Source organism: Corvus cornix, chromosome 1 (assembly GCF_000738735.6).
Source record: "Corvus cornix cornix isolate S_Up_H32 chromosome 1, ASM73873v5, whole genome shotgun sequence".
NCBI lineage: Eukaryota > Metazoa > Chordata > Aves > Passeriformes > Corvidae > Corvus > Corvus cornix.
In genome coordinates this window covers 107,750,217-107,777,848 of record NC_046332.1, presented here as the reverse complement: position 1 = coordinate 107,777,848, position 27,632 = coordinate 107,750,217, and the positions used below count along the sequence as shown (strand labels likewise).

Below are 27,632 nucleotides of genomic sequence, written 5' to 3'. Positions count from 1 at the left end.
TATTTTAATCAGATTCTCTCCTTACAGTGGAGAACTTATTCTATATTTCAGTTTTCTGTAGCAGTCTGAAACTTCCTGAAGAGTAAAGAATAAATATACAATATGGAATGGTTCTTTGCAACTAATATTTTTTTTATTAGATTATATAGATAGAAGAAGCAGTAGGCAGGCTACTTTCTTTCCTTCTTATTCAGATGCTAACCAGTTTTGGTTACCAGCTGCTTCTGACCTGAATATTACAGAGCTGTTTTGTTTTTTTCTGATTAGCATTTTATGCTTTTTAAAATACATTGACAGAATATATGTTTTAAAATATATTGAGTCAGTCTGATCTGGCAGCATCTTTGAGTAATGTGAGTACTACTTGAGGCCCATGTTTTAGAGGGGAAAAATAATATGTGTGTTTATCTAAGTGTTTATTTAGTGTTACTTAATATGATGTGTGGTACAATAAGAACTGTAAGTGCTGCCAGACAAGTTTTCCAGGCTGGGAGCTGAGTCTTCTCTCTCTTGCATTGTAGCAAATCACTTTTTTGCTAGGCAATGGAGTTCACCCCTCAGAGGCTGATGCTCCAAATGAAAACTACACTAACAGTTTAATAGTATCCTTTGTGAGCTGTAATTGATTTCATGTAATGCCATCAGTGCATTTCACAGTCTTATTAAATCTAGTTGTTTGTACAGTAAGTAAGGCTAAGAAAACAAGCGCCTTTAGAATATAATTAATTTCATAATCAGTTTTAATTATACTTTGCTGTCTTAGAAAGCAAAGATTTTATCTTACTAAATTGCATCTGAGTAATTAATATGCATTTATTAAATGGCACAGTTGACTGCCTTGGAATTTTGAAAGAATGATATGTTTTGGAATGCAAGGAAAAACTTAATTCTACGTATTAATAGACTGTGAAGTATGAAGAAGACTTAAACAGAACAATAATATTTTTGCTTCTTTTGGTAGAATGAGAGATTAGTTTTGTCTGTTTGGTTTTAGTTTTGATTTTAGGGTTTTTTTCTTTTTCTGACTTCTCTCTTGGGAATACCAGAATTGTTAAATGTTGTCTTCCTGTGTCTTATTGGGCCATTGAATTATACAAGGATTAGACTGGAATCTGTTCCATGAGTTCAGAGAATTGAGGTGGGGGGAGTTGTGGGGTTGTTTGTTCTGCTGGACTTTGTTTTTTACTTTCCTTTGGATTTTTTTCTTTTTACTTATTTAGTGGTTTAAGATACTTTTTTAGAATTTTGATTGAGGGCTGTTTAGAAAAGGCTCTGGACTGAATTAATCAGAATATTATTGTGTGTCTATAAGTAATTTTTAATGATACCCCATGTGTCTCTGATTGTTGAGTATTGCTCAGATTCCCTTCTCTTTAACCTGATAACAGTTAAGATTTATTCTCTGGAAAGTGATTGACTTTAATGAAAATTTATCAGGTGATTAGAAATCACATGTAAACAAACTGTTTTCGATAGTATAAAAGATAACCTCTAATTGATTGTAATTACAAAGGAATCCCCTTAGTTTCATTAATGATTGTTCTGTAGCTCACCATGTAAGTGTGATAATCTATGGTTATGATGAACATAGAGAAAATGTACAGTTATAATATGTTTTTATATATTCTTTACCTATGCTGAGGCAAGCCGAGAAAGTGACACAAAAGTGATGGAGGCAAGAAAAGCCTGTTAGAAAAAATTCCCTCTAATTCTCTTTCTATTTTCATCCCATTAAGAGGCATTTTAGGAATTGTACTAGTTTGAAAACAAACCGGTGGGAGGCACCAAGTCAGAATAACAATTTAATAGGGAAATTAAAGAAAAGAAAAAAAAAAAAAAAAAAAGAAAACACTGGTTCTAACTAACAAAGTCAGACTACAACCTGACACCCTGTTAGTCAGGGTGGTGGTGGCAGTCCGATAAAATGGTGGCTGCAGTCCTCCTGAAGTGGTGGGTGTGGTTCTGTCAAAGCAGTGATCCTGTAGAAAGGGGCTGCTCTTCCTCAGAAAGTCCAGTGGTGGCTGTGTAGCTCCTGTCCTCTGGAAATCCAATGGAAAGGTTGTCTGTGGTGTTCAGAATCTCAGATTATATCCAGGACGGAATGCTTGGTTCCTCCCTCTGGGTGGAGCATCTCACAATGGGGTGATGAGTCATGAGGCAAAGTGTTGATGAGGCTCATTAACAGAAGATAGTCCGGAGGGAGTTATCTCTGAGTCATGCAGCAGGACAATGATGGGCCATTAACAGAAAGATAGTCTGGGGGGAGGAGGCAAGGAAACACTGCCCCACCTGATTTCAACACCTCATGAGGATGGTAATGGAATATACTGCAACCCAGGACAGGAATGTAGGATCCCATAAGTGAATAGAGTATAAGAAGAGACAGAAATTATTTTTAAAAATATATTTAAAAATGAGAAGTTTTACTCCAGGATAAGACAGATCCCCTTGTGCTGATGTTGGCAGGTGCTTAATTAAAAAGGGGTTGTTCAAAGGTCCTACACAGAAGTCCATGTATGTGATTTTGTTCCCCAGGGGGTGATATTTCCTTTGTTTTTAGCAACTCTTCTCAGTCTCATAAAAAATACTATAGAAGAGATGGGGGATTGATATCCAAGGTTCATCTGAAACTTTATGAATTTATCTGAAACTTTATGAATAAACACAGGGTTTGGGGTGGTTTTTTTCTCTTTTTGCTATTCATTATCAATTGTGCTTTAAAAAGAAATGTGTGGGGCAAACAATCTAAATTCAAAAATATATTTTCAAATTGATTTAGAATCTTTAGTGACAAAGAGGAAAATGCTGGGAGAAGGGTTGATGATTTTTGTTATTTTCATACAAGTCCAGGCTATTTCAAGAAGGTCTATGAGAGGTATAAATCTAGAAACAAGCAAGCCAGTGAATAATATCAAAAGAAATCATTTCCCTCTCTTGCTGCATCCATTTTCCTAAGTACAGAAACACCAGAAACATATTTCTTGTTTTGGAGAGATTTATTATACTCTGTTCAGAAAACTGTTCGGGAAAAACTACTTGCATGTTGCATAGTATAGTGAGTAACTGTTCATTGAAGCATTTCCCCCTTTGCCTCAGCAGATTTTTAAGAAAAGACAAATTATGTGGGCTTATCACTATGATCAGGAGATGTGTTAGAATGTTCTAATTTTCATAACTGAAGGAACTGTCATCAGTAAGGAAACTGTCTAATTATCAGGGAAAGAGCATGACTTTGTCCATATGAAGACATTCTGAGTTCCAATCGGAGCATGGAAACGTTGAGGGCTTTTGTTCTTCCTTCCTGTGGAAGTAAAGAGAATCAGCAGAGAGCTGCCTTTGTGCGTTTATTTTGGACCAGCTGTTGCACTTAATCTCTCTGTATGCACAATTATGTCTGGAATTTAAAATTACTTCACTGCTTATTCATTTGTTATAAATATGGATAGTGCAGCCAAGGCAGAGATGCCCTTCAGCTTGTCTGAAGAAACCAAGTAAGCTCTCAGGCAGTAGATCAAGTTGTTGAGAAATTAGTGTAAGGCAGAAGTACTGCACTGTTGAGGTTTAACCCCAGCCTTCAGCTCATGTACTGGGCATGATGTTCTGTGGCGTGGAATGTCACTTTGGACAGCTCAGGTCACCTGTCCTGGCTGTGCTTCCTGACAGCTTCTTGTATCCTCTACCTGGCAGAGCATGAGATACTGAGAAGTCCTTGACTTAGGGTAAGCACTGCTCAGCAACAACTGAAACATCACTGGGTTATCAACATTATTCTCACAGAGAATACAAAACACAGCACCGTACCAGATGCTAGGAAGAAAATTAACTCTATCCCAGCTGAATCCAGGACATGCACATAGAAATACAGACAGAATGATATCACTGGTAGGAATCCTGTTGATATAGCTGAATCAGCAGGGGCAGCACCAGTATATTCCCACTGGGATCCCTAAAAGGAGCTTGTTTATTCAAAGACCTGCAAAATGAAATATTTCCTTCCTTAAGTTCTCCACATCTTCCAAACCTCAGGAAGATATTAGCAGTGATAAGATCAGGCAGAGAGTTCTAGAAAGTTACTGTTGCCTTTTAGAAGTAGATTTTTCACCAGGTTTGTCCTTCAGTCCTTACAGTAACAGACTGAAGCACAAAATGACTTTAAAAAGAAGCCCAAAAGCCTGTCTTTAGAGTACAAAATTCTGTACCAGCACACCAAAGCTTTCCTGGTTCCTCATTCAGAACTCAAGTAGTTTGGATGCTGGTGTTGTAGCTTTGAGTTTGGTTGCAGTTTGAGGCTTTCTCACCATTTACAACAAAGTAATTTCAGAGGTAGAGTTGCACACAGATGAGCAATCTCCAGTACTGTAGGATCAACTTGGTTAAGAACATTTTCCAACAAGCCAGACAAAAGAGTGATACTAGGACATAAGCTTGCATGTATAAAGATCACTCAAAAAATTTATATCCACATCCACATGCCAGTGATCGACAGCAGACAAAACCTAGTACCTCTGTTCAGATGGTCAAACTAAAAGGCTCATTTATGCAGAAGTGTGACTGGAAAAATCCCAAGTGTCCCTTACTGTGGTGTTAAGCTAATTGACATCCAGAAAACCAGAGGAAAGCAGTACTTAAAATACTGTCTCAACATTGTTTTCCCCACTGCATGTTGTATCAGGAATTCCAAAGTTAATCTGCATATTAATCACTTACTAGTATGTATTAATAACTTCAACTGGCACTGTAAAATACAGTCCCTAGATTCTGAGAGAAAGTTCCTCTAACCAGCATTCCCAAAATTAATGAATATTATTAATTTTGACTTTGACTTTCAAAATTATATCAGTAATAGTTATTTTAAGAATTTAATTTTCATATCTGTGACATCTCTGTGTTCTAACTTTATCTGAGGTTAAATTATTCTGACTCTTTGATTGGTTCTTTATCAGTCCAAGTTAAAGCAGCTGAAGAAAAGTTACCAGTGAGAGCTTTAATTTATTTAGTAGTAAAAATTAAATATTCCAATAAAGCTTTGCAATTGTTTCTTTGTCATATTGGTACAAGGGATATAAACCTAATGAAAAATGTGCAAACTTTTTCCAGCATTAACAGGAAGAGGCATGTAGTTCAAATTCTCTGTGATAGTTGGCTGCAGATAAAGGAAATTCAAGTAACATTTTTTATTTTATTGCATTTTTTGTTGTATGGAACTGTACTTTTAGAAAAGAGAAAATACAGTTATAGAGAGAGAACTACAAGAACTATAGAAGTAAAACCATTTCCTGATGCTTTGTCAGCCAGTAGTCCAGCATATTTTACTTTATATCTCAGTAAGATAACTTTAGATCACTACATTCTGCAGATGGAAGTGTGATTTAGTGACCTATTGAACACCGAATGATACAGAGTTGCTTTACTTTTATTGCTTTTAAAGAAATACCTGGGGAACAGAAATTTGTTACTTTGTGCTCTGCACTTACTGTGGGTCCTGTTTTCTGAGTATCTCAAAGCATTATTCACACACTGACCCTCAATGTATCTCATACTGTGAATAAGCATTACAATTTGAAATACCTAAATAGATACTCATAAATGTGAATGATTGATTCCAAATTACGTAGCGAATACCACAGTTGAAGAAAAGTCTGATATTCAGGCTCACAGAGCCTCTACAAACACTCTATTCCTTTTGTTGTATGCGATTGGGTAGTGTTGAATGAAGTACTCTTGTGATACCTTCAGTCACAGAATCACAGAACATTCTGAGGTGGAAGGGACCCACAAGGATCATCAAGTCCAACTCTTACTGAGACCATCATTCCCTTACCTTCCGCTCCTTGTTTGATTCTATATCCAGATGTTCAGTGGTATAGAAGTTGTATTTTGTTTTATATATTTATTTTGCATGTATGTCATGGTATGAACTCTGGGTTTTAGTTAAAAACTAATACAATACCTTGATTATGAACTTGAGGATAAAACAGATTTAAGGTAACATAATTTTCCCCTCCTTTTCTTCATGAACATTTTTATACTGCTATATTTAAAAAGATATTAGCTTTAAAAGTTCTCAGCATGACATCAATGTCCTGAAGCAGAGGCTAGTAACCTTCCTTTTTTGTGGATTTTTTTTAAAAACCCTTGAAAACATCTTCCTGTCAGTGTAAATGTTCACACAACACTTGACTCACTTCCTCTCCCACCACTATCCCCTCAACTCAAAGCCTTCTTAAAAGAGCATCCTAACTTGTGTCCTGCAACAAAACTCATACGACAACTAGAGTTGGTGAGTCCACTCTCACTGATGCCACCAGCTCCTAAAAATCAAATTTACAGGGATGATTGAAGACCAGCTTGCCAACTTTTAGACATAAAAAAAATTTAGGCTTGTGTAAAATTCAAATTATCTAAATTATAGCTGATTTACTGTTGTAGTCAGGAGAAGAAAATTTACTCTAACCTTGATCTGGTATGACAGATGTGGATAGACAAGGGAGGAGAAACTAAATTCCAGAAATGCTAGTGTCTATGTTTTATAGAGGGAGTGTAGTTTGCCTGTCCTCTGGGTTTCTAGATGCAAATAAGATAAATTCCACCTTTAGTGTTTCTTCCTTGAATAAGAGGCTTTTGGTTATAGCCTGTGTGATTATTTTTATATCATAGTAGAACAGATTAAATCATGATTATTCTATTAAAATATATATTTTTAAATTGTTATTACTATCTTTTAGTATTTTAGGAGTATGCTGTAGTGTTTGCACTGTGCAGTTTTCCATTTACACTAAAATATAGTTCTGGTTACTTCCTGTTAATTTCTTACAGCTTGCATTCCCTATAAAATTAAACATATCTGGATAATAGAGACTAAAGAGAAAGCATCTTTATTTTGGTTTTGTGCAATAATGTCCTGTTCAATATACATATCTCTTTCTTCCCTATGACTTTCTGCAGTTTATCATATGCTGGATTTGATGCTCAGTTTTATTCTTTGTGTTTAGACCTTCTTTTCTCATTCTAACTTCATACTTTTGTAGTGAGAAAGCCAAGTAGAATGAAGTTTACTGATATGCTGCAGAACTGCCAATGTAGCCGAATGGTTATTGCATGTTAGCTGTACCAAAATTTAAAATGCAAAGTACTACATATTTTCTGATGGGTGTCTATCTATGCTCATAGATAAGAAACATTTTTCTGTAGACTGAAAGGATTATGTGCCGTAAGATTTCTGTGCATCATAGAAGTGACAGAAGATTCTTCATGATAAAAACTTCATTCTTTGCCCAGGTCAATAAAATGCTATATTTTTTCATGAAGTCTGAGGCTTTCTCTAAAACACAAATGCTGACTTGAGTAATCCTTCAAATTGCTTTCCCTTTGAATATCATTTACATATCTGTGCTTATGTTTTGGCTTTTTTTAAATCTCACTGTGTATTTGCAGAATGTTATTATTAGAGTATTGTTATGTATTTATAGGAATTCAGGTGTACAGTAGTTAAAAATATGCCTTTCATGTTCTGAAGGAACTGGGTGAGGAAAAAATGTTATATATGATTCTGCAAAGGCTATTAACTACCATGCTGCACACTGTAAATTGCATTAGAATAATGCTGTAAAGCATATCTCATAATAGAATTGTGCTCTGAAGAACTGGAAAAAATACATTCAGTTCATGCAAGTATATTCCATTTCCAAATTGTGTTGAATAAATGTGATGCTGGTTTTGAGCTAAAGTGGTAAATAGGTCAATACAGTATTTTCTAGGTAAAAGATTTTCTCTGTCTTATTATCTTTTAATGTACATTGCTAGTATATTTATGTATAATTTCTATGTAATTATTCTTTAGTTTAAAAAAGAACAAATTCTTTCACTGACGTTATTTTAAATTTCAAGGGTAGCCTACCCACAAGCCATGTTTATGCCCACACAGAATAAAGCTGGGAAAGAGATCATGTTCACTATTCTTCAGCTGAGTGTTTCCTACTGACAGCCCCCTGGGGACACATTCTAATGCAGGCTAAGCAGTGCCATGATGTGGAGAATTCTTGTAGGAGGCAACAGGTGCAACTGAGGTGAAAATCCAGTCCATTTTTAAGCTTTAAAAAAATTGATAGATGAGTTTGTAGTGAAGCATTCAATAGCTTTCTCAGATGTTGAATGAAAAATTAAGTCTTTTTTTAACAAAATGGTTGGGAAAAGCAAATAAGATGTCAAAGGATTAAAAATATAACAGAAAAATGGCAGTTCTTGTGGCATTAGTCTCTCAGGGAAGATATTTTTTTCCTGAAATGGTTGTCCTTGTCTGTACTCTGACTGAATTTTTCTGTTCTTACTATCCTCTGCTGCTGTTTACTTATATGCTTGTCAAAAGCATGTTAAGTCAGTGCCACTTGGCAAAACTTGTGGTGGTGTGGCTTTTTTCTTTTCTCACTTCTACTACCGTACTGGGTTTTAGGGTGATATCATTACTTTCCAAGGAGTACAATCACTTCATGACAGGGAACAGGATTAGAAAGAGAGATTAGCACTTGGAAATTCCATGACCTCCTCTGATAAATTACAACTTGAGAAATTACATCTACTTGAATCTAGTATGCTAGTCTCTCCCTAAAAAACTATACAACTAGACAGGAAATCTATAGAGATATGTGAAGACCACCACAGGTGTGTAGACTTAACATAGGTGTGCATCAAATTGCATTCATTCCACTTGAAATAATGCACATTACCAAATGACCTTACTAAGTATTTTCAGAGCTTAAAAAATTATTTTGTTATCATGTTGATATTAAACAAATATGCATGTAGTACAATAGGTAAGCAACCTTGACAGATTCGTGTTAATGAACGTCATACTTAGCTGCTCATGTTTCTAAATCCATATTTTGCTCAAGTTCAAAGTAAAAAAGTCAGTGAATACGTGACACCTGCATTGTACATGAATGATGATGTAACACAGATCTGCTTTAATGTTTTTTCAGCACAAGAATTGCTGAAATCTTTTGTGTTCTTTCCTAATCTGTGAGTTAGACCTTCCCCAAGGATAAGATAGCCTTTGTCTTTAAAACTTGTATTTTATCATGTAACTGATAGAGATCATTCTTGTAATTTATCACATTCATATTGAAAATAAAACAGTAATATAAAAAAAGAAACCACAAAACCTACCAGAAACTTCAGTGTTATTAGCATTTAAGGTGCTGAACACAGTCTCCAAAGGTTTTAAGTCATGAAAACTAATCTTCAAATTTATCATATCATGCAGTGGTCAGGAACTATTTTGTGATTTCTAAAAATAAACAAGAATTTCCACTGTAGTGTAAGAAAATAATCTTTTATTAAAACAAACCAGGGAATTACTTCTGATTTTCAGTTCTGCATATTTTAGGCATAACACTTAGAAAGAAGTGGTTTTGCTTAATTTTGTATCAGATGAATTTCATTTACTGCTTCTCAGGTGAAAATATAGAAAAAGAACCCTACCTGCCAAACCTACAGTGCAAGTTCTGTAGCTAATGTATCAGCATACCTACTTCACTGGTACATGAAAAATACTTAGTGTGTCTTTGTTATATTTTGATTTAATGATTAAGGTTTTTTTCTTGCAAAGAACAATGTATTTGATTATTTGTACTTGTGCAGGGTTTTTGAACGTGAAGCAGCTCTGGAATCAGCCCTAAGAATGTTGCAGCAATTCTACCTGGATCTCGAAAAGTTCCTTGCTTGGCTTACAGAAGCTGAAACAACTGCAAATGTCCTGCAGGATGCTACACACAAAGAAAAGACACTAGAGGATGCCAAAATGGTTCGGGACCTCATGAAACAGTGGCAGGTAAGACAAGCACTTCAGTATAGAGGCATTTGACAAACATGAGAGTTTATCAAGCATATCTGATATTTATAGAAGTTATATAATTTGCATCAAGTTTATTCTTTGTAGCTTAACTGAATTAGTTTTTCTCCATTACTTTCAAATACATGAGAAATGTTAATTTGGTAGTCTATTGTCAACACGCTCTGTTGCAGTAATAAAAAGAGATAACGATGCAAATTTTCATAGTAAATGGCTGGACAGTTTTCATACAGTTATTTTCCTCTGGGGGAAAAAAATCTTAAAGTGAGATAATATTGTATTTAGTGTTTCAGAGAATCTTGAGGAGAAAGAAAATTAATTAGTTGAGATGGTGCTGTTGAACTGTGTTGTTATACTTCCACTGCATTTTCTTCACTACAGTTATTGAGAGGAATACAGATATATCTGCTTGAGGCCTTAAATTCCTTAAATTTGAAGTTGATTGGCTGTTTGGAAGGCAGGACCCTTTCTTCCAATATTAATAGAATCATAGAATAGTTTAGGTTGGAAAAGACCTTTAAGATCATCAAGTCAACCATTAACCCAGCATTGCCAAGGCCATCACTAAACCATGTCCTTAAGTGCCACATCTACACATCTTTTAGTAGCTCCAGGGATGGTGACTCAGCCACTTCCCCTGGGCAGTCTGTTCCAAAGCTCAGTGACCTTTTCAGTGAAGAAATTTCTTGTATTCCCTCATAGTGCATGATTTTGCTATTGACAGGAAGTTCAAAACTGGATATTTAAAGCACTGGATACTCTATGCCTTAATTTATTTATTTATGAAAAACATACTGTGAAAAATTTAGTTATAAGTGATTAAAAAAAAAGAGTAAATTTATATAGTAGTCTAATAATTCTTAACTATAAAATGAATTAATTTATTGTGATGGGTAATATTTGCAGTAGTCATAACCCAGTGCTCTGTATCAAGTCTTTATTGTGAAAGCTTTTTGTTCAAACAGGTACAGTTTCCTGATAGCAGTGCAAATATTGCCTATCTATTTGCTAAAAATGGGTAATGGAGCACAATTTTATCAATAGAACAATTTTATGATGACAGCTGGATGATCAGGAAAGAGACTATGGCTTTTCATTCTGTTTCTCAGGTATTGCTGCATTGATTCTTCCAGGCTTCACACCCTGCTTGTAGGAGTTCTCTCTCACAATTCACTTTGATGTATAAGGATGAAAAGCAAGAACATGACATAAATGTGTAGTTTGCACACAGTTTATGCATATAAAAGATTCAAACAAAAAGGAGCTTTACTAAGTCACAGAAGTCTCAGAAGTATGTATTTATGTGCTTTGTGGAAAGGGGTTATTGTTCACTAATCCATACAATCAGCCACATAAAACATAAATAGTGATAAGCCTTTTTTTAACTCTGTATTGTGGGTCAGAAATGTACTTACCCTACACAACACATCAGGCAATGACTGTACTGCAAGAAACTCTCTATGTAAATTGTACATGTATCATAACAGACACATTCAAATACAGTCCATGTCCTCAACATGGTTTGTTATCATCCAGTATATGTAGTAAAACTGCAATCCCTGCCCCAACATAGAAAAGATCCTAAATGCTTTCAGTCAGGATTAGAATTTTCCAACTTTTTTCTTTTTCCACATGAAGTCTTTTTTTTCTTCTCTCACCAACCAGGCTGAATCCAGATCCTAGGAGGTAAAATAAAATGGTGCTTTCTGATTAAAGATCAGTGTCTCATGCGTCTTTGGAAAGAAACTTTGACTCCCTGGGTTTATAGAATGCATAGAAGTTATGGTCAAATATAACAAATGGATTTAGATCTTCAGTCTCTGTCTTGCTCTTTATGCAGTTCCATAGACTTGAATAATGTGAAAATAGTCACAAGGACTTTTCTGTTTGAATCTGATATTTTTAACCACTAGGTGTAAAGCAGTATTTTGATAAATAATTTTCTACACAAATAATGAAAAACCTAAATTTCTGAGTTCAGTAGTAGCTTTGTACCCTTGTCAGTACAGATGTTTCTCTCACTTTAAGTGATCCATCGGTTTTCTGCTTTACACTCTCAAACTTTTTTTTATTTCTTTAAACAATTGGGAAAATAATGACTTGCTGTACAGAAACTTTTTATATAGTGACAGTTGCTTGTCTAGGAAAATCTCACATTTTTAGGCATTTGTTTTCCTTTTCATGTTCACAAACCATTAACTCAGTAGTCACTAATAAAGATTAATCTTTCCTTAGTAGTTAGCAGTTCATTCAGTAGCAGAAGGAGAAAGGTGAGACTTATATAACTGCACATTCTAATTACCTGATGATGTAATTATATTAAAATGTTGCATTATAAACACCCTGTTTGTTTGTACAAGCATGCATTTGCATGCATCATTTGTCTGAACTGACAGCAATGTAATAGTTGAGGTGATTCACACAGTTAAAATACTTTCTGGAGAATTTTCAAGGATACAAACCCATTGCTCCAAGGAGTTGTATAATTATGTGCTGCTTTTTTTTTTTTCTAGCTGAAATACATCTTGTGTCCTCATGAGGCCTGATTTGATAAGTAACCATATGAGGGAGATGAAAATTAATTTCACTTTCTGCTTTCATACTTCTAGTGATATGAACTCTCAACAGTGTTAATTATAATCGTGGGTCGGTTTACATGACACCAGGCCTGCTGGTGACAGATGAGGTACACCTGTCTCAAAGGGGGAAAAGGATCTTTGCACAGGAGTTATCAGGGTTCAGTGAAGAGTAAACTGAATTTGAAGGGAGAGAGATACAAAACCAGGCTCACTTGAGATAAGCCTGGGGACAGCATTCCAATGTTAGAGGGATGGTGTGCTAGTGAGGTCCTTTGGTCTGACATCTCAGTAGAGGTAGGGGCTGGAGATCCATGTGGCTTCAAAGATACAAGAGTTATTGATGGGTTAGACACCATGGAAGCACCTGAGAATGGTCACACAGGAATTAGGGGTTCTCCCCGCAGAAGGGTGGTGGGATCAATAGCCCAAGTCTACCTACACCAATGCAGACAGCAGGGACAACAAATAGGAGGCGCTGGAACCCATTCTGCAGCTGGAAAACTATGACACAGTTGCCATCACTATGGTGGGATGACTCACACGCCTGGAGTGTGCAATGGGTGGCTATAAATTCTTTAGAAGGGATTGATTGGCAAGGCAGGAGAGGTGGTTGGACAGCCCTGTATGGAAGGGAGTGTTCTGACTGTCTAGAGCTTGATGCTGGTGACAACAGCGTTGAGTGTTTATGGTTAAAAATCAGGGGAAGGCCAACAAGGAGGATGTTCTGGTGGGACTCTGTTATAGACCTCCTACCAGGATGAAGAGGAAGATGAAATATTCTATAAGCAGATGTGTGAAGTCTTGTAGTCACTAGTCCTTTTACTCATGGGGAACTCCAACTTACCAGATGTCCTCTGGAAATGGAGAAACACAGCAGAGAAGAAGCAGTGTAGGAGGTTCCTGGATTGTGTGGAAGAGAACTTCCCCAGCATTCTCCTCGAGAAACCAACTCTTCATGGCTTGGATGGGTGTGCTCTTTGCTGGATAAAAACTGGCTGTGGGGCCAGGCCCAGAGAGTTTTGGGGAATGGAGTCACAATCCAGCTGCCAGATGGAGACCTGTGGTGCTGCCCAGGGCTTAGTTTTGGGGCCAGTCCTGTTTTCTGAGGAGTGACTGAGGGAGCTGGGGGTGTTTATCCTGGAGAAAAGAGGCTCAGGCTTTCAGCTTGAAAGGAGGTTGTAACAAGATGGGAGTTGGTCTCTTCTCCTAAGAGGAAATGGCCTCAAGTTGTGCCTGGGCATGTTTAGATTCAGTATTAGGAAAAAATTTATCATAGAAACAGCTGTCAAACATTGAAACAAGCACTGGCTTCCCAGGGAAGTAGTTGAGTCACAATCCCTGGATCCCATGTCACTTAGGGACATGGTTTAGTGGTAAAATTGGTGGTGTTAGGTTGATGGTTGGACTTGATTATTTTAGAGGGTTTTTCCAACCTTAAGAATTCTATGATTGTATGAAGTACTTTTCTTGTCTGTCTTTTTAGTAATAATCGTATGTGACACTTTATGCAGCTTATGTGATATTAGATACAATTTTGAAGCTTGTGTGGATTTATCTTGTTACTTTATGAATGCAATCAGTTAATATTAAGCCTGTAGATTAATATAATCACAGATTTTTTGGACTGAAATTTGACGAATACTGCATGTGACACCTAGTTAAACAGTAACTAGAGAATGCTTTTCTATTATATACACAGTTTACAAAATATTTCTAAAATAATCTATGATGACTGACAAATTATTGGTGGTATAGACCTGACTAAAAGTATTCCAGGATATGATAAATGAAGCAAAGTTAATACTTAGGCATGAAATACATAGCAGATTTATTTTTATTGCCACCTTCATGCTCACTTAGCCTATAACCTAAGTAGTTTTCCATTAGAGGCAGGAGTTCTGCTGCTCATAATATGAAAAATATGCAGTGCCTCAAGTTATACCTAAGAATATACAGCATGGGCAGTACCCTTCTTTTCTCACAGTGTTGTTTTTATCTAAAACAAGGGACATGAACAGCAGGCAAAGCACTCTTTTCTATTCCTAGCAATGCTTCAAAGGGGCTCACCTGTTTTTAAGGTGTCCAGGCAGCTGTTTTTTACAGTAGTACAAAGCTGAGGCAGATACATATTCCTGACATTTCTCAATTATTTATCAGAATAGGTTCTTTGAAGATAAAACATTGTTTCCAAATTTATTTCAAATATAATTTGTATATAATTGTCTAGCACAGTTCATTTTGTGACATGATCTATGGATTAGATGATAAATCTCACTAAAAGAGAAGAGAGAAGGTATATGTAATATTCTTGCTCATTTCAATACTAAAAAACATTTAATAGTAATTAATTTTCAAGTTCTTCCATTCTCTGTTCTGAAAAACTTTGTCATTGTCCTTTCTGAAATACTTTTTCAGTCGCTTTTGCTTATAGTTGTTCTCTGAAAGCTTTAAAAATCATACATAATCTTCTTCCCTTACCTGTTTTTTTAAAAAGTTTAATTCTCCATATTTGCCTTTTGTACTGACTTGTTGCCAGTGCTAAAATGAAATCTGTTCTACAGTACCTGGAATAGAATAGCAACTGTCTGAGCCATCTTACTCCACTGAATAATAGAAGAGAATTTCCAAAATCTTGAGTTTTAACACAAGTGCTCTTACAACCTAATCTGAGACAGGGCTAGATAGTACCTCAGAGTGAATTTTTATCTCAGAGTGGATTTTTTTAAAATATTGGATAATATTACTTTGAAAACATGAATTTCTCAGTATTGTAATTAGCAGTCATGAGGAAGGGGAATAATGTTCTTTTGTTGTTAACAGCAAGTGTCAAATACTGAATACTTTCACAGGAGGCTCAGGTGCTGATTCTCAATGGGCAAGACAATAATACATCTGTTCTTCTTAGCTGGATATCAAAGAGAAGTAGTCAGAAATCAGAAATAACTTTGTCACTGCTTTTTGTCAAATATTTGGTATCAGTTTGTTTAGTCTGGATGGTCTGTATCATAAAAACAGAAATGTATTGCTGCTGCAGCTTGCCTAGGAGTTGATACATTAATGTGTATTCTGCTTCTGCCCTCCCCATTTCTGAACTTAGATAAAAACCCCTTACCAGCATTAATATTCTTTTGGGAGGTAAAAGGCTCGTTTTATCAAGAGATCTAGTACTCTGTTGCTAGAGTGAGATGTAAGTACTCTTAAAACTTATTCTCATGAAAATAAACAGCTCTCAATTGTCAGAAATCTCGCATATAAAGTGGGTGTTTTCAAATAAGAATATAAATTTCTTCTTTTAATTTCTCATTTGCATATGTTCTCATAATCAAGGTAGAAGAAAAATCCAATTTTTAAAATGTGCTAAATCACTTAGTATATTCACACTTGATTGATTTATGTACTTCCTCTGTAAAAGCTTATTGAGGACACCAGAGGATGGTCTTAATTTTTCATTTGTACATCAACGTTCAAACCCTACTATCTTTAAACACAGGTTTTCAAACACAGATTAGATGGGAAAAGCTTTTGTAGCATGAAGAGTGAGGTTCTGTTGTGTTGCTTACACAGTTATTAGAGGAGAGCATGGAAAAATCACAGGTAGAAATGGAATGGAAGGGATAAGAGGGTTTGCCATTATTCTGAGCAGGTTCCAGTTCCTACATTTTCTCCTGACCTTGTAATTTCTATAGGATGCCTCTCTTTGTGTAGACTTTTCTAAAGCAGGCTGTCCCACATCCAGAAAAGGGGATGGATGGACTTTCTCCTAATCTTTCTAAGTATATGTCATATTTCACTGTAGCCCATCAATTTGAAGTGACAGGAACTAGACTGAGTGGTTGCCAGAACTTTGAAGAGTTCTGCCATTCCACCTTCCCGTGACCATCAGTATTTACTAGTACAGTCTAATCTGCCATTTAGTTCTTCTAGTCACTTTGTATTGCTTATAGCACATTTATTTGAAAAGTGAATAATCAGTAAAAACTAGGCAAAAACCCAATGGTAGCCTTTATTCTGATGATGAGTTTAAAAGGGTATCTGTGCCTTGTGCAATTATGCCTCCTACCAGACTGTTCAATACACTTGGCTAAAGAGCACATAATTTTTCATTTGTGAAACCAAATGTGTATTTTCCCAAGGCAGGTAAAAAGAAAAAATGATTCTATTGTGGTTATTAACATATTAATATAAAAAGGATAAATTGTACAGTGCATAACTGAGGAAAAGTATTAATTTTGGCTTAGGGCAGATATCTTCCTGAATATGTAAGAAGTCAATGACCTAAAAAGAATACAAATAAGGAATAAAATAGAAAAGTACAAATCATTTTCAGAGAAAAGTTATACTGGTTTTGCAAAGGGTTTTTAGACAGTACTGAGAAAAATAGTTGTCTTCTAAGAAATGCCCCCAAATTTTCTTTTTTATGAGTATATAGCTGCCATGTCACAGGTTTTCTGCATGTGAATTTACACTTCTGCACAATACTGGCTGTTCTGTATTTGCACTGTGCAGCAGTTGTTTACTGTAGCAACTCCCACTATCTGAACCAACAATGTTTGGCAAAAGTAATTTTTCTATATCAAGTGTCCCATTTCATTTTCTGTCAGAAGTTTGGACTTTATTTCAACTGCTGAAAAGAATTTGAATCTCTTCAGTCAGCACAAAGTTCCACATGTTCATTTATCCTTGCATGTCACATTTTTCATTTGAATAATTTATTTTCATTGGATACCATTTCATTTTGTATGTTTTCTCTTGAGTAGATGATTCCATTTTGTTGATGTTCACCACATAAACTGCCATTTATCCCACATATGAATCAAAGACTATTTTTTTGTTTATTAGTACAGAATTATTATGTCAGCCTGTTTTGCAATTATTCCAGTGGGTTCATCACCTGTTATCACTGATAATATTAGCAACTTTCTGGAAGGGGACCTTTGTCCTTCTTTGTGGCAGTGCTGTATTACGTTAGGAGATTGTAAAGTGGTGTTCAGGATTTTCCATTTGGTTAAAATGCATGTTGTTTGAGAATTCAGAAAGTCCAGCCTTAAGTTATAGTTACTTTTCATAGTTTTACTGTATTTTGTCTCAGTAAATGTAACTAGATTTGGGCTTAACTTCCCTGAAATTGTTAGTAAATAATGCATTTTCAGAGATTGAATAATGTAATGAAAATATATAGCTACTTAGTACTCTTTCTAGGGTTTATAATTGCTATTTTTTTTTTCAGTTCTCTGATTTTATATATATATTTTTTATGGGGGGGGAGGTCATCTGATGTTAGGATGCCTACCAAATACCCTAATATAGCAGTACTGAGCTGTTTCTCATGAGACTGAGTGATGTTATTTAGGGCCTGTGACACTGGAAATCAGATGGAAGCTCACAGATTCTATTATATAGGTTCTACTTTTATATGTATTGTATTTATATATACATTCTATTATCTTTCATATATATTCTCATGTGGGTTTAGGCTTATACAGATAACTGGTTCACCTTGCGGGCTACATTTTTTTTCAAATAACCAGTGAATTTTCTTTAGGTGAAGTTAGCAGGATGCAAACACTGGTGCAAGCAGCCACAAGCTCTGCTGTTTGTATCCAGGTATCGGTTTAATGTACTGAATAACCAGATTATGGGAATGCAGTACTGTCCTCTCTCCCATGTTTTGTCTGCCTTAAAATTATTTAGAGGCCACATAGCCAGTTTCTTGTGTATGTGCCACCTGTTCTTACTGGAATTCTTACTGCAGGTGATGTAGAGTTGACTTCGGACACCTACTTTTAAGTGCTAATGGTGTGTGAGCTGTTTAAGTTCTGATAAGAACTGGTGGAATCTAGAAAGTTATGCAGCTGGCCAGATGCAGTTATCCCATTTTCTTCACCTTCCTAGCAAAGCAAGAGCAGCTGTGTTTGTATCTCCTCACGCCATGAAGAAATGTTCAAGAGCTGGTTCTGAATGTGTTTTGCTGCAGGAATTTTCACCAGTGAGCTCAGCTTGGTTGTAGTTCCTTGTCTTCCCAGTTCTGCACAGACAAGGATAAGAGAGAAACACTTCCAGATAACAGTTTAGTCCAGCTAAGCTGGGGCTATTTGACTCCTGGAGAAACACATTCCTCTCCTCTGACTTAGAGAGAGCATAGGAGAAGTAGCTAAATAACTCAGACTGCACCAGCTGCCTAAACTTGGTGTAAAATGTGTGTGTGTTCTCCCTCTCTCCCTCTCGTGTGTAAATGTGGTGGGGGTTTTGTGGGGGTTTTTCACTTCATTTGGTGGTCTTTTACAGGTTAAAGAGCTTATAGTTTCATGTCAGTCCTGCCACTCTGTATACTTCTAAATCGCTCAATTGCCCATGAGGCAATAGAAGAGAAACAAGATGTAAACTCAGACTGGTGAGATCACTTTTTCCCAAAATGATGCCCATGAATTTAGTCATAGATAATTATGAAAATGTGTTAAAATATACCTAGAAAATTTCTTCTGCCAGATCACTCCAGGTTTTAAGCTGTGTCTTCTGCTGACCCTCCTTCCCACACAAATGTCTCATAAGTTTGAAGCAGTGATATTTGTTTGGGTTTTTTCTCTGCCTCTCTGAGAAATGTTTATGCCTGATGTTGTTCTGGCTTGTCTTGCATCTGTTGTCACTAGGTGGGAAAGTGTTAGCGCTTTCTGTCCTTTGTGATTCTTTTCCATATAAAATGGGTTGAAGTGCCTGCAGTAACAGTAGTTTTTCATATTTACCCTTCAGTGTGGAATAACTTCTAAATCAGAATAGAGGTGGGAGAGCCTGTAGAAATGGCAGGAACATTCAGAGACTTAGGTGTCCATTTTTGCCCCAGTAAATAAGCAGCTTTCAACTAACCAGATTATGGATCTAAACCAGAACACAGTATTTATGAACAATTGTAGCAGAGAAAATAACACATTGCTTATCATCTGATTATTCAGGTTGGATTTACTATTATGCACTAAGAGTCACCAGAAGTGTTGGTATGAGAGTGAAAATATCTGGACTCAAAATGAGTATCTTCATCTCCACACTGCCTGCGTAGTTGAAAAGATAATGTAAAACCAAAAGAGGCCATAAGAACTAAGGATTGTGCATATTAATCAGTTCTGAAGATGAACATTTTTATTTTCTTACTTTGGGTAATATTTTTTCATGTTAAAAGTCTTCATAGCTTATAGCAGGTTGATTGAAAAAAAAGGTATCAAAAAGTCAAAAAGAACTTATATCAGGTTACACTGATAATTTGTTATGAAATAAATGAATTAACCTTAAAAAGAGACTGTGTGACTTCTTTTTAATAATGCCAAATATTAATTTCTGGTATCTGAATCAGATATTACAGTTTTACCTGAACTTTGCCAATGGAGGATATGTGAGCACCAACTAGTAACTAAGCAGATTAAAGATATAAATTATATTGTCCCCAGAAACACCATACATTGTCTACTATACTAAACCTACCTAATTTTAATTTCTACCTCAGTCTGCTAGGCTGCTACAATTTTAATGACTTTTTTTTTCTTTTTCTTTTTTTTTTTTGCAACTACTTCATAGTTCAACAAAAAAAAATAGCAAGACACACTTCCTAGAGAACTAAGTACAAAACCCAAAAGACTGAATCACTTAATTTCACTGTTGAACTTCAAAGGTCTTTTGCTGGGAAAAGCTTACAGTTGTCCTGCAATTTTTTGTAATGCTTATATCAAAGAGCATTTCCCTGATCTATAAATGAAGTGGCAAATCCTTTCTTTCCAGAACCTGGAAACCTGCTGGAAGCTGCGAGATCAAAGCTATGAAATAAACCTGTTCTCACTTATGTTACACCTATTACAGTCACAACAGTGCATTAGCCTGAATGGATCATCTCTTTTTCTTTTTAACTGTGATATTGTAATTCTATGCCTCATGAGTTAGGGTTGCAGCAGTGTTTAAATCCCAGCTTGTTGATTTGCTCAAAAAAAAAATTTAGTCATTTTATTTTAACCTTTGATTTGTGGGACATGGAATACTATGGAGGGTTAGCACCACCTGAAAAATACCGCCAAAAAATGTAATTTCTGCAAAAGGAGCTATTAAGTGACAGCTTGTTTCATTATCTTGTGTTTCCTGTTAGATATTGAGCACACACGTATACACCCGGGTGTTGCTCGGCTCACACTACCTCAGGTGAAACCAGGATCATTACCAAGTTTAATCCAGTTCTGTGATCAGGGCATGCAAGCAGAAATGCTGCATGCTGTCCTTGGAGCAAATGTGCAGCCGCTTTTCCACAGCCATGAATTCCTCCTAATCCTGGGAGATTCAAGTCCTGTACATAGCAAAAGGAATTTTACAGATCATCAATGTTTGTTGTAACTGAGGAAAGAATTGTAACTCAGGAAAGAAACTCTTTACCCAGGTGTTTGGGTGAGACAGAGGAAAGGGAGAGGAAACTGTAGGGATTTTTAAATTATTTAATTTGTTCATTTCAATTTTGAGGCTACGTTATTCATTTAAATATTTTTATGTTTTTTTCCTAAGATCTTTACAACACAAGGCTGGAGGTTGACATTTCCACATTAGGTGGGGGCAGATATTTAGAATATATACTAATATAAATCAGATTTGCTTAAAATAAAAGTATTTTTTATTCTCAATTTCTATGTTCTTACGTAGTTTCTGCTTTTTCATTGTTATATAATTTTCACTGCATGCCTCAATACTTGGGAACAAATAGAGACAAGCTGGACCTGACAGAAGTAGAAAAAAATCATTTTATGAGTTTAGTTAAGAAACTTTGTAGAAATTTGTCTTTATTAGCATGCTGTTTTGACGATGATTTCTCTGTTTTCATTATGGCTTATAGCACTGTAAATTAATTTAACATGAAAGGATGAAAATATTGCTTTTAAATTTTTTCTCATTAAATTGTGAAAAAATATTACAATAAATAATAGAAAAGAATGCCTCTGGTAGAAGCTTCTGTTTACTCAATCACTGGCTACAGCAAGAGTGAATTATTGCAGAGCTAACTCAGAGGCAATATTTTTGCAGCTACGTTACATAAAACAGATGATCTCAAAACTTCAAAAAACAGCACAGAAAAGAAAGCATAGTGTGGATCCTTTGAAAGTTAAACATCTATTTATATTTCTGTGAGAGGCCTGGGCAAGACAGTTGGCTGGAATTGAAGCCTCTCACATCTCAAGTCTTGTGGTAATAAAGTGAAAAGTAAATTTCATTGATACCCTGCATGCACCAGCTCAAGGTGCTGAATTTGAGGTCAGGATATTCCACATACATGGGTGATTACAAGGTATCTGGGTGGGTAGGAAATAATTCTGTAAGTTACAATTGGGATCTTGATATTCTCATCAGCCTGACTAAAATGTCTGTAAATTTGCATTACATGGCAAGAGCATCTTTTGTTTTGTTTTGGTCTTGGCTTTGTATTTTGGTCTCCCTATGGCCCGTACAGGATGTTTTCTATACAGCTCTTTGTTGCCTGGGGTGCTAAAAACATTCCTTCTGCTTAGGTCTTTTGCTTCTCATTTGTAAATCAACATTTCCAAGGTATCTTGCACACCTCAGTTCCATCCCTTTGCAATAATCCAATTTAGCTTCAAGCCTGGATGGTTCCAAATTTATTCCTCTGCAGTCTTTCTGTTTCCTCCTTACCTTAATTTAAAGAGGTGTTAGACCACTCAAGTTGGCAGGAACCATGTTATATACAGGCAAGAATTGGACCTGAAATTACTTATGTTTTGTCTGTCTTACCCACTGGAAACAACATGATAGAAGATACTTTAAACCATTGACAAACAGACATCTTGGAAATTAACGCAAATGCTCTTAATTACGGTAATGGTAATGAGTTCTTTGATACTTAATTTTATGGAAGGGATCATCTATAACCCTTTCTTTTTAAGTAGTGATGACTTACAGAAATACAATACAGAATAGCACTTGTGATATCATAACGCATTTGCGTTTTTTCCTCTCCTTATCTGAGATTTCTAATCATGATTCTGAGAGATGCCTTGCAAATGCTGATTTACAACTGAGAAGTAGAAGAGCCAAGAAATTGGCTCTTCTACTGTCCTGGACTAGCACGATGTCCTGGCACCAAGCAAAATTCTGCCTGCCCCAAGTGGGGACAGACGGAGACCGAACGCGGCACGGGAGGGCCAGCGAAGCACCGGCTCATGTTCGCCTTGCCCACCAGTGGTTAGGGCGCGCAAGGAGGTGGGAACAAGGCAGAGTCTTCCCATGAGGTCCATTTTCTGGACCAAAATGCACAGAGAAAACACCAAGCCACGTGGCTTGCAGGGAGTCATGTACCCCCATGAAATGGGCGTGGCAAACACACAGTAACCAATGGAACATCAGCCAGGGGGTGTTACCGAGGTGGGGAGAAGGAATTACAGCAAATGGGAGAAGGGGTAGGCGGGGAGGAATGACAAGGACCAATTAACAACCGAAGAACATAGAACTGTCTGGAAATACAACCAAATATGAGGAATAAGGGGAGGGGAGGGCTGCAGCCAATGGTAAGGCACGGATTTATGTATTTTTCACAGCCTTATGAATGCTCAGGGCTTTTGGGCTGGGGCAGCATCAAACCACTGGACCTTTGGGTCCACTTGATCTGGCTGACCCTGGCTTTGGCCATGGTTCACTGCAACAATTGTTATATTCCAGGGCATTTCTTGGTGATTTAGTAATCTTGTGATTTCTTGATTTTCTTCTGCAAGAGAGGTAGAAATGTTACCTTTTATTTTGTTGTTGATGCTAGATACATTAAAAAGGTGTTATTTATGGAGCATTTGTGAATGTCACCTAGAAAACATATATTGAGCATGTTGTTGTGTTATGATTCTTCCATGTGATATGAGCATGTGTTATGATTCTTCCATGCTATGGACCAATGAAATAAGAGTCTTCTTTTGAGATTCTTTAGACATTTAGTGTGCCAGAGATGTAGGTATAATAAACTTGCTATCTATGCACATGTTCATATGTATAATTTTCTGTGTATTTAGCTCTAGAAAACAGTATTTGCATTTGGCTGTCAGTTTCCAGAATGTATTCTAGGTTGCACTTCTAGGTTAGTATTTATAATACAGTGCTGACACTGAGCAAGCTGATCTCAAGAACAGATCTATTAGAGGATAAAACATCATTTCTTCTGGAATGTTGTCTACAGTCATGAAGATAAAACGTTTGCAAGTTTTTTTGAAATGTTGGGCTCAGTTGTGCCTTCCTCCAGGCCTTCAGGAGTTACTGCTCTGCAGTAGGCAATTGTGAGAAAATAAACTGCCACAGATGCTACTGGGAAATCTTGAATGCTTTCCAGAATTTGCAGTCACAGCATTCCCATGCCACTTGCTTCCCACTGTTTTGTAAAAGGTGCTACGGTACAGTTGGTTTGGGTTATTCCCAGTCCTTTTAGGTTTGGCTGTTTTGGTAAATGAGGAAAATAGAAGAAAGAAATTTGTATATTCCCAAAAGATTGCTCTTCTTGCTGACTTACACCTGGACAACCAAACAAAAAAATATGTTTACATTTCGCTGTCTTCGTGATAGTATTTTCTGAAAACAAATGTGTGAAATTGTGTCATACTTAGGAAATCTTCTTTAGGAGCTACACATCCACTTGGGCAGAAAAGAAGCAGTGTTCTATGTCTTCCGTAACAAACTAAATGATGCTACTCCTGTTAGGGGTAATAAATGGTGTTAATAAACAGTTTCAGCATGTTCTGAAGAGCAAATTTGTTTGCTAAAATTATTTTGTAATTTAAATAAATTATTTTGAGTCTATCATAATTGTCTCATGGAATATTAATGAATGGAGAGAGAATAAATTTAAACAATTCCCTATTCATCTCCCTTTTCTGGCACACAGAAATACTGTTTATTTTAAGTTACTTTGTGCTACAATTCTGACACCCATTTTGAGTTAAAATAACTGTAAAAGTCATATTCTTTCTTCTTACTCTTTTTGTCTTTGTTCCTTAAATTTTGCCTTAGAATTTGCACCACTGGGAGCAACAATTGTAGACATGAATGTTCAAATCTTGTTTAGCATTTTGCTGATGTTGGTGTAGATATGGTCAGAGTAAATTTGTCCTGCAAATGCAAAATAATGTATACATAGGGACATGTATGGTTATTATAAATTGGTGATATGAGTGGCTGATATTACTCTTTATTTTCAGGATAGTTGCTTAGCTGCTGTTAGGGCTTTCCCATCTGGGGGGTAGAGGGAATAGCTGTGATATTCATGCTAGCAGAGCAAGCAGATGCAGCAGTGTTGGAGAAAGAAAGTAAAAAAACTACGTATGTATGAGACTCTAAGGACATAAAAGTTTCCTTTCAGATTAAAAATTTATCATTTTTTTTTAAGGTTGGTTTATTTGAAGCTCCAGCCTCTGAGTTCATTATACACCCAGGCCAGACTTGTTTTGGGTATGCTGAGTGCAACCACAGATACGTTTGTTCATTAGTGGGGTTGGTTTGCAAGTCCAGTACTCTTGTTGGCCTTATCTTTAGCTGGACTTTGGAAAATGCTGTTATGAAATGCTTAGCACTTAATTCTCTATAAAGAAGCCATAGATTTGTTTTGTTTTATATGCTCTTCAGTATTTTTTAAGAAAACCGAGACTAGGGTTCCCTGGGCTTAAGTTAAACCATTGCTTGTACTAAATGAATTTGGCAGTTCTGAAATTGGATTTTTTTCATTATTTTTGCATTACATTCCCAAACCATCATACTGATTAATTGTATTACCATTTTAAAGAATATACTTGGGCTGCCAGGTGTGGAGGGGAAACAGAACAAATTGATGTTCCATAACCTCTAAACCAGTCTTCTGACATAATTGAGATGAAGTGGAACTTTCCACAGAGCTGGTGCCCAGACTTGAACCAGATGTCAGCAGTTATTTTAATGGTAATGGGCTGGCAAAGTTGACAGAACCAAGGAAGTCGGAAGTTACAAACTTCTGTTGCTGTCCAGAAAGTATTTCGGTCTTTCATATCACAGTGATGTTGCTTCCCTGAATCTGTGAATTACAAAGGCAGTGATGGTCTTAATTGTTTGAGTCATTACTGGTTTTGTAGTCAAACACGACTTTACCATGATTGACTGTTTTCCTATGAATTTAGAGATGCAATTAGATTAAGGGCTGTTCTGCGCTGTTACAGCTGAAGGTGAAGAGAGATAATTACGACGTATTTGTCATTAATAGGGCAGGAAAATTGTTATTATAAGAGGGTAAAAAGGCAGCAAAGTAGTGGTATCATAACTTCTTTTTTAAGCAGTGACGAAATCTTATATAATGAAGATCACATTTGCATGGGATGGCTGCATGATGTCTGTGTGAGCTGTTCAACATGATTCCTGAGGCTTTTTTGCTAGACTCTCCTAGTTATCTCAGGATTAATTTTTTAAAAAGTACAATGAACATGTTAGTGCCTTATGGTTTAAGTTAATCACATAAAATATCAGAAAATTAACTGCTAGAACATGAATTAAAATTAGACAACAGAGAATTATCTTTACCTTAAAAAATTAATTCTGAAAGCATGTAAAGCTCATTGGCTTTAGTATTAGGGTTAGATGAATATAAACATTCAGATTTTGGCTTGTCCAGACTAAATCAGGTTGCATTCAGCCCCCAAATGTATCACTTAGGACAATTTTTTCAGTTGGTTTTTTTCCTTTGATAGGAATAAATATTTTCAAAATTAAAGCTTTTCAGAGCAATAAATGAATTTCAAAGAAATTTTAATAGGTGTTGAAAATTTTTCATTACGGTGACATGGTTTTAGGAAATGCATTACTTTTTCATGGGCATGCTATGATGAAATTTCATTTTATGGCACGTATACAGTATATTAATATTCTGTTTTATGATTTTGTGATTATATCAAAATAAAAGATGGCAGAGTTCTGACTCCTAACTCTCTCCCTCAATCAGGGTGATAGTGTACTTCCAAGATTTCAGTAATTCAGTATTCATATACTCAGAAGTCTTATTCACAGAGCAGAAGTCTTCTTGAAAGTCCGTGAATATGCTTAAATGAAAGGAAGAACTCACAACAGACCAAGAGTGGTGTTTAATATCTTATTATTTATGTATTCTTCCAAAAGCTACAGAGAACTAGGGAGGAGTGAAGCAGATGAATGAAGATGGAATAAATAAAAGTAACTCAGGTCAGATAAAAGCTGGTGAAAGGAGGAGGGTAGTTGGGGATGCAAATAAATAACTAAATAAACTATCCCCATCTGTCCCTAGCACTTAATCTTTGTGTAAGAACTGGAAAGACAATGTCTTTTATGCTGAACCTATCTTAAAAAAAGACATGAAAGCCAACACACATCAGCTGTGCTTTTCTGAGCTTAAAATTTGTTTATATGTGCACTACAGAAATAACATGTGAATTTTTATGTAAAGTCATTAACCTGTCTTTAACATAGCAATGACATAACAGCTACCATTTTAGTCCCATTTCAATAAAGTCACTTTTGTGTACCAAAATACTGCACATAAGTAGAACTAAGATGAACATGAACTTGTGGTTTTATTGATGTGTGATATCTCTATACCAATGTCTGAGTTGTCTTCGACAGCAGCAACAATTATTCTTGCATCATAAAAACATCACTAGACCATCCTTGGTCTAGACTATAAATGCCAGTTTTTAGGTGCACTGTAGTACTGTAAATAACTAAGCAATTCAAAATGTGATTTTTGAAAGTATAAAGAAACTGGCTATATTTTTCTGGATTTCCAGTATATTTCTTGAAGTTGGTAGCTGCAAGCAATATCCCTCCATGCTTTTTTTGCTGACTTCTGAATTCCAAAGTAGAGATAGCAATAAGCAGGGCTTTTCAAAGTGTATTTTAGCAATCTTTTATATGTATACAGTCATGTGTGTCCAGACCTATCACACTGCATTCTGAAACTACTGCTTTATAAATGTTTGGGGAAATGTGACTGTTAAGAGTAATTTTATCAGACCTAAGAGAAAAAAAGCTATGAAATTTAACAGTGAGAAGTAGTATTTTTCTACTTTGAACTAAATGTACAGAAATCTCCCGAAGACCATGATCCTGCTCCGAGCTGCTGGAACATGGGGTTTGGCCTCTATGGTCTTGTCATTTATGGGTGTTTTCTTCACTTTAGTTGGGCTCTTCATGAGAGCCTGCTTTTA

At 36.1% G+C, this 27,632-nt stretch overlaps 1 protein-coding gene across 9 annotated transcripts in view; it reads left to right on the top strand.

Annotated features, from left to right (window-relative positions):
* Positions 1-27,632, top strand: part of DMD (dystrophin) — a 1,178,400-nt gene that overhangs the window by 925,745 nt on the left and 225,023 nt on the right. For all 9 annotated transcript variants that reach the window (XM_010394528.4, XM_019282745.3, XM_039551931.1 and 6 more), the window contains one exon: positions 9,637-9,826. In XM_010394528.4, the coding sequence (XP_010392830.2) occupies positions 9,637-9,826 (190 nt within the window). The remainder of the gene's footprint in view (positions 1-9,636; positions 9,827-27,632) is intronic.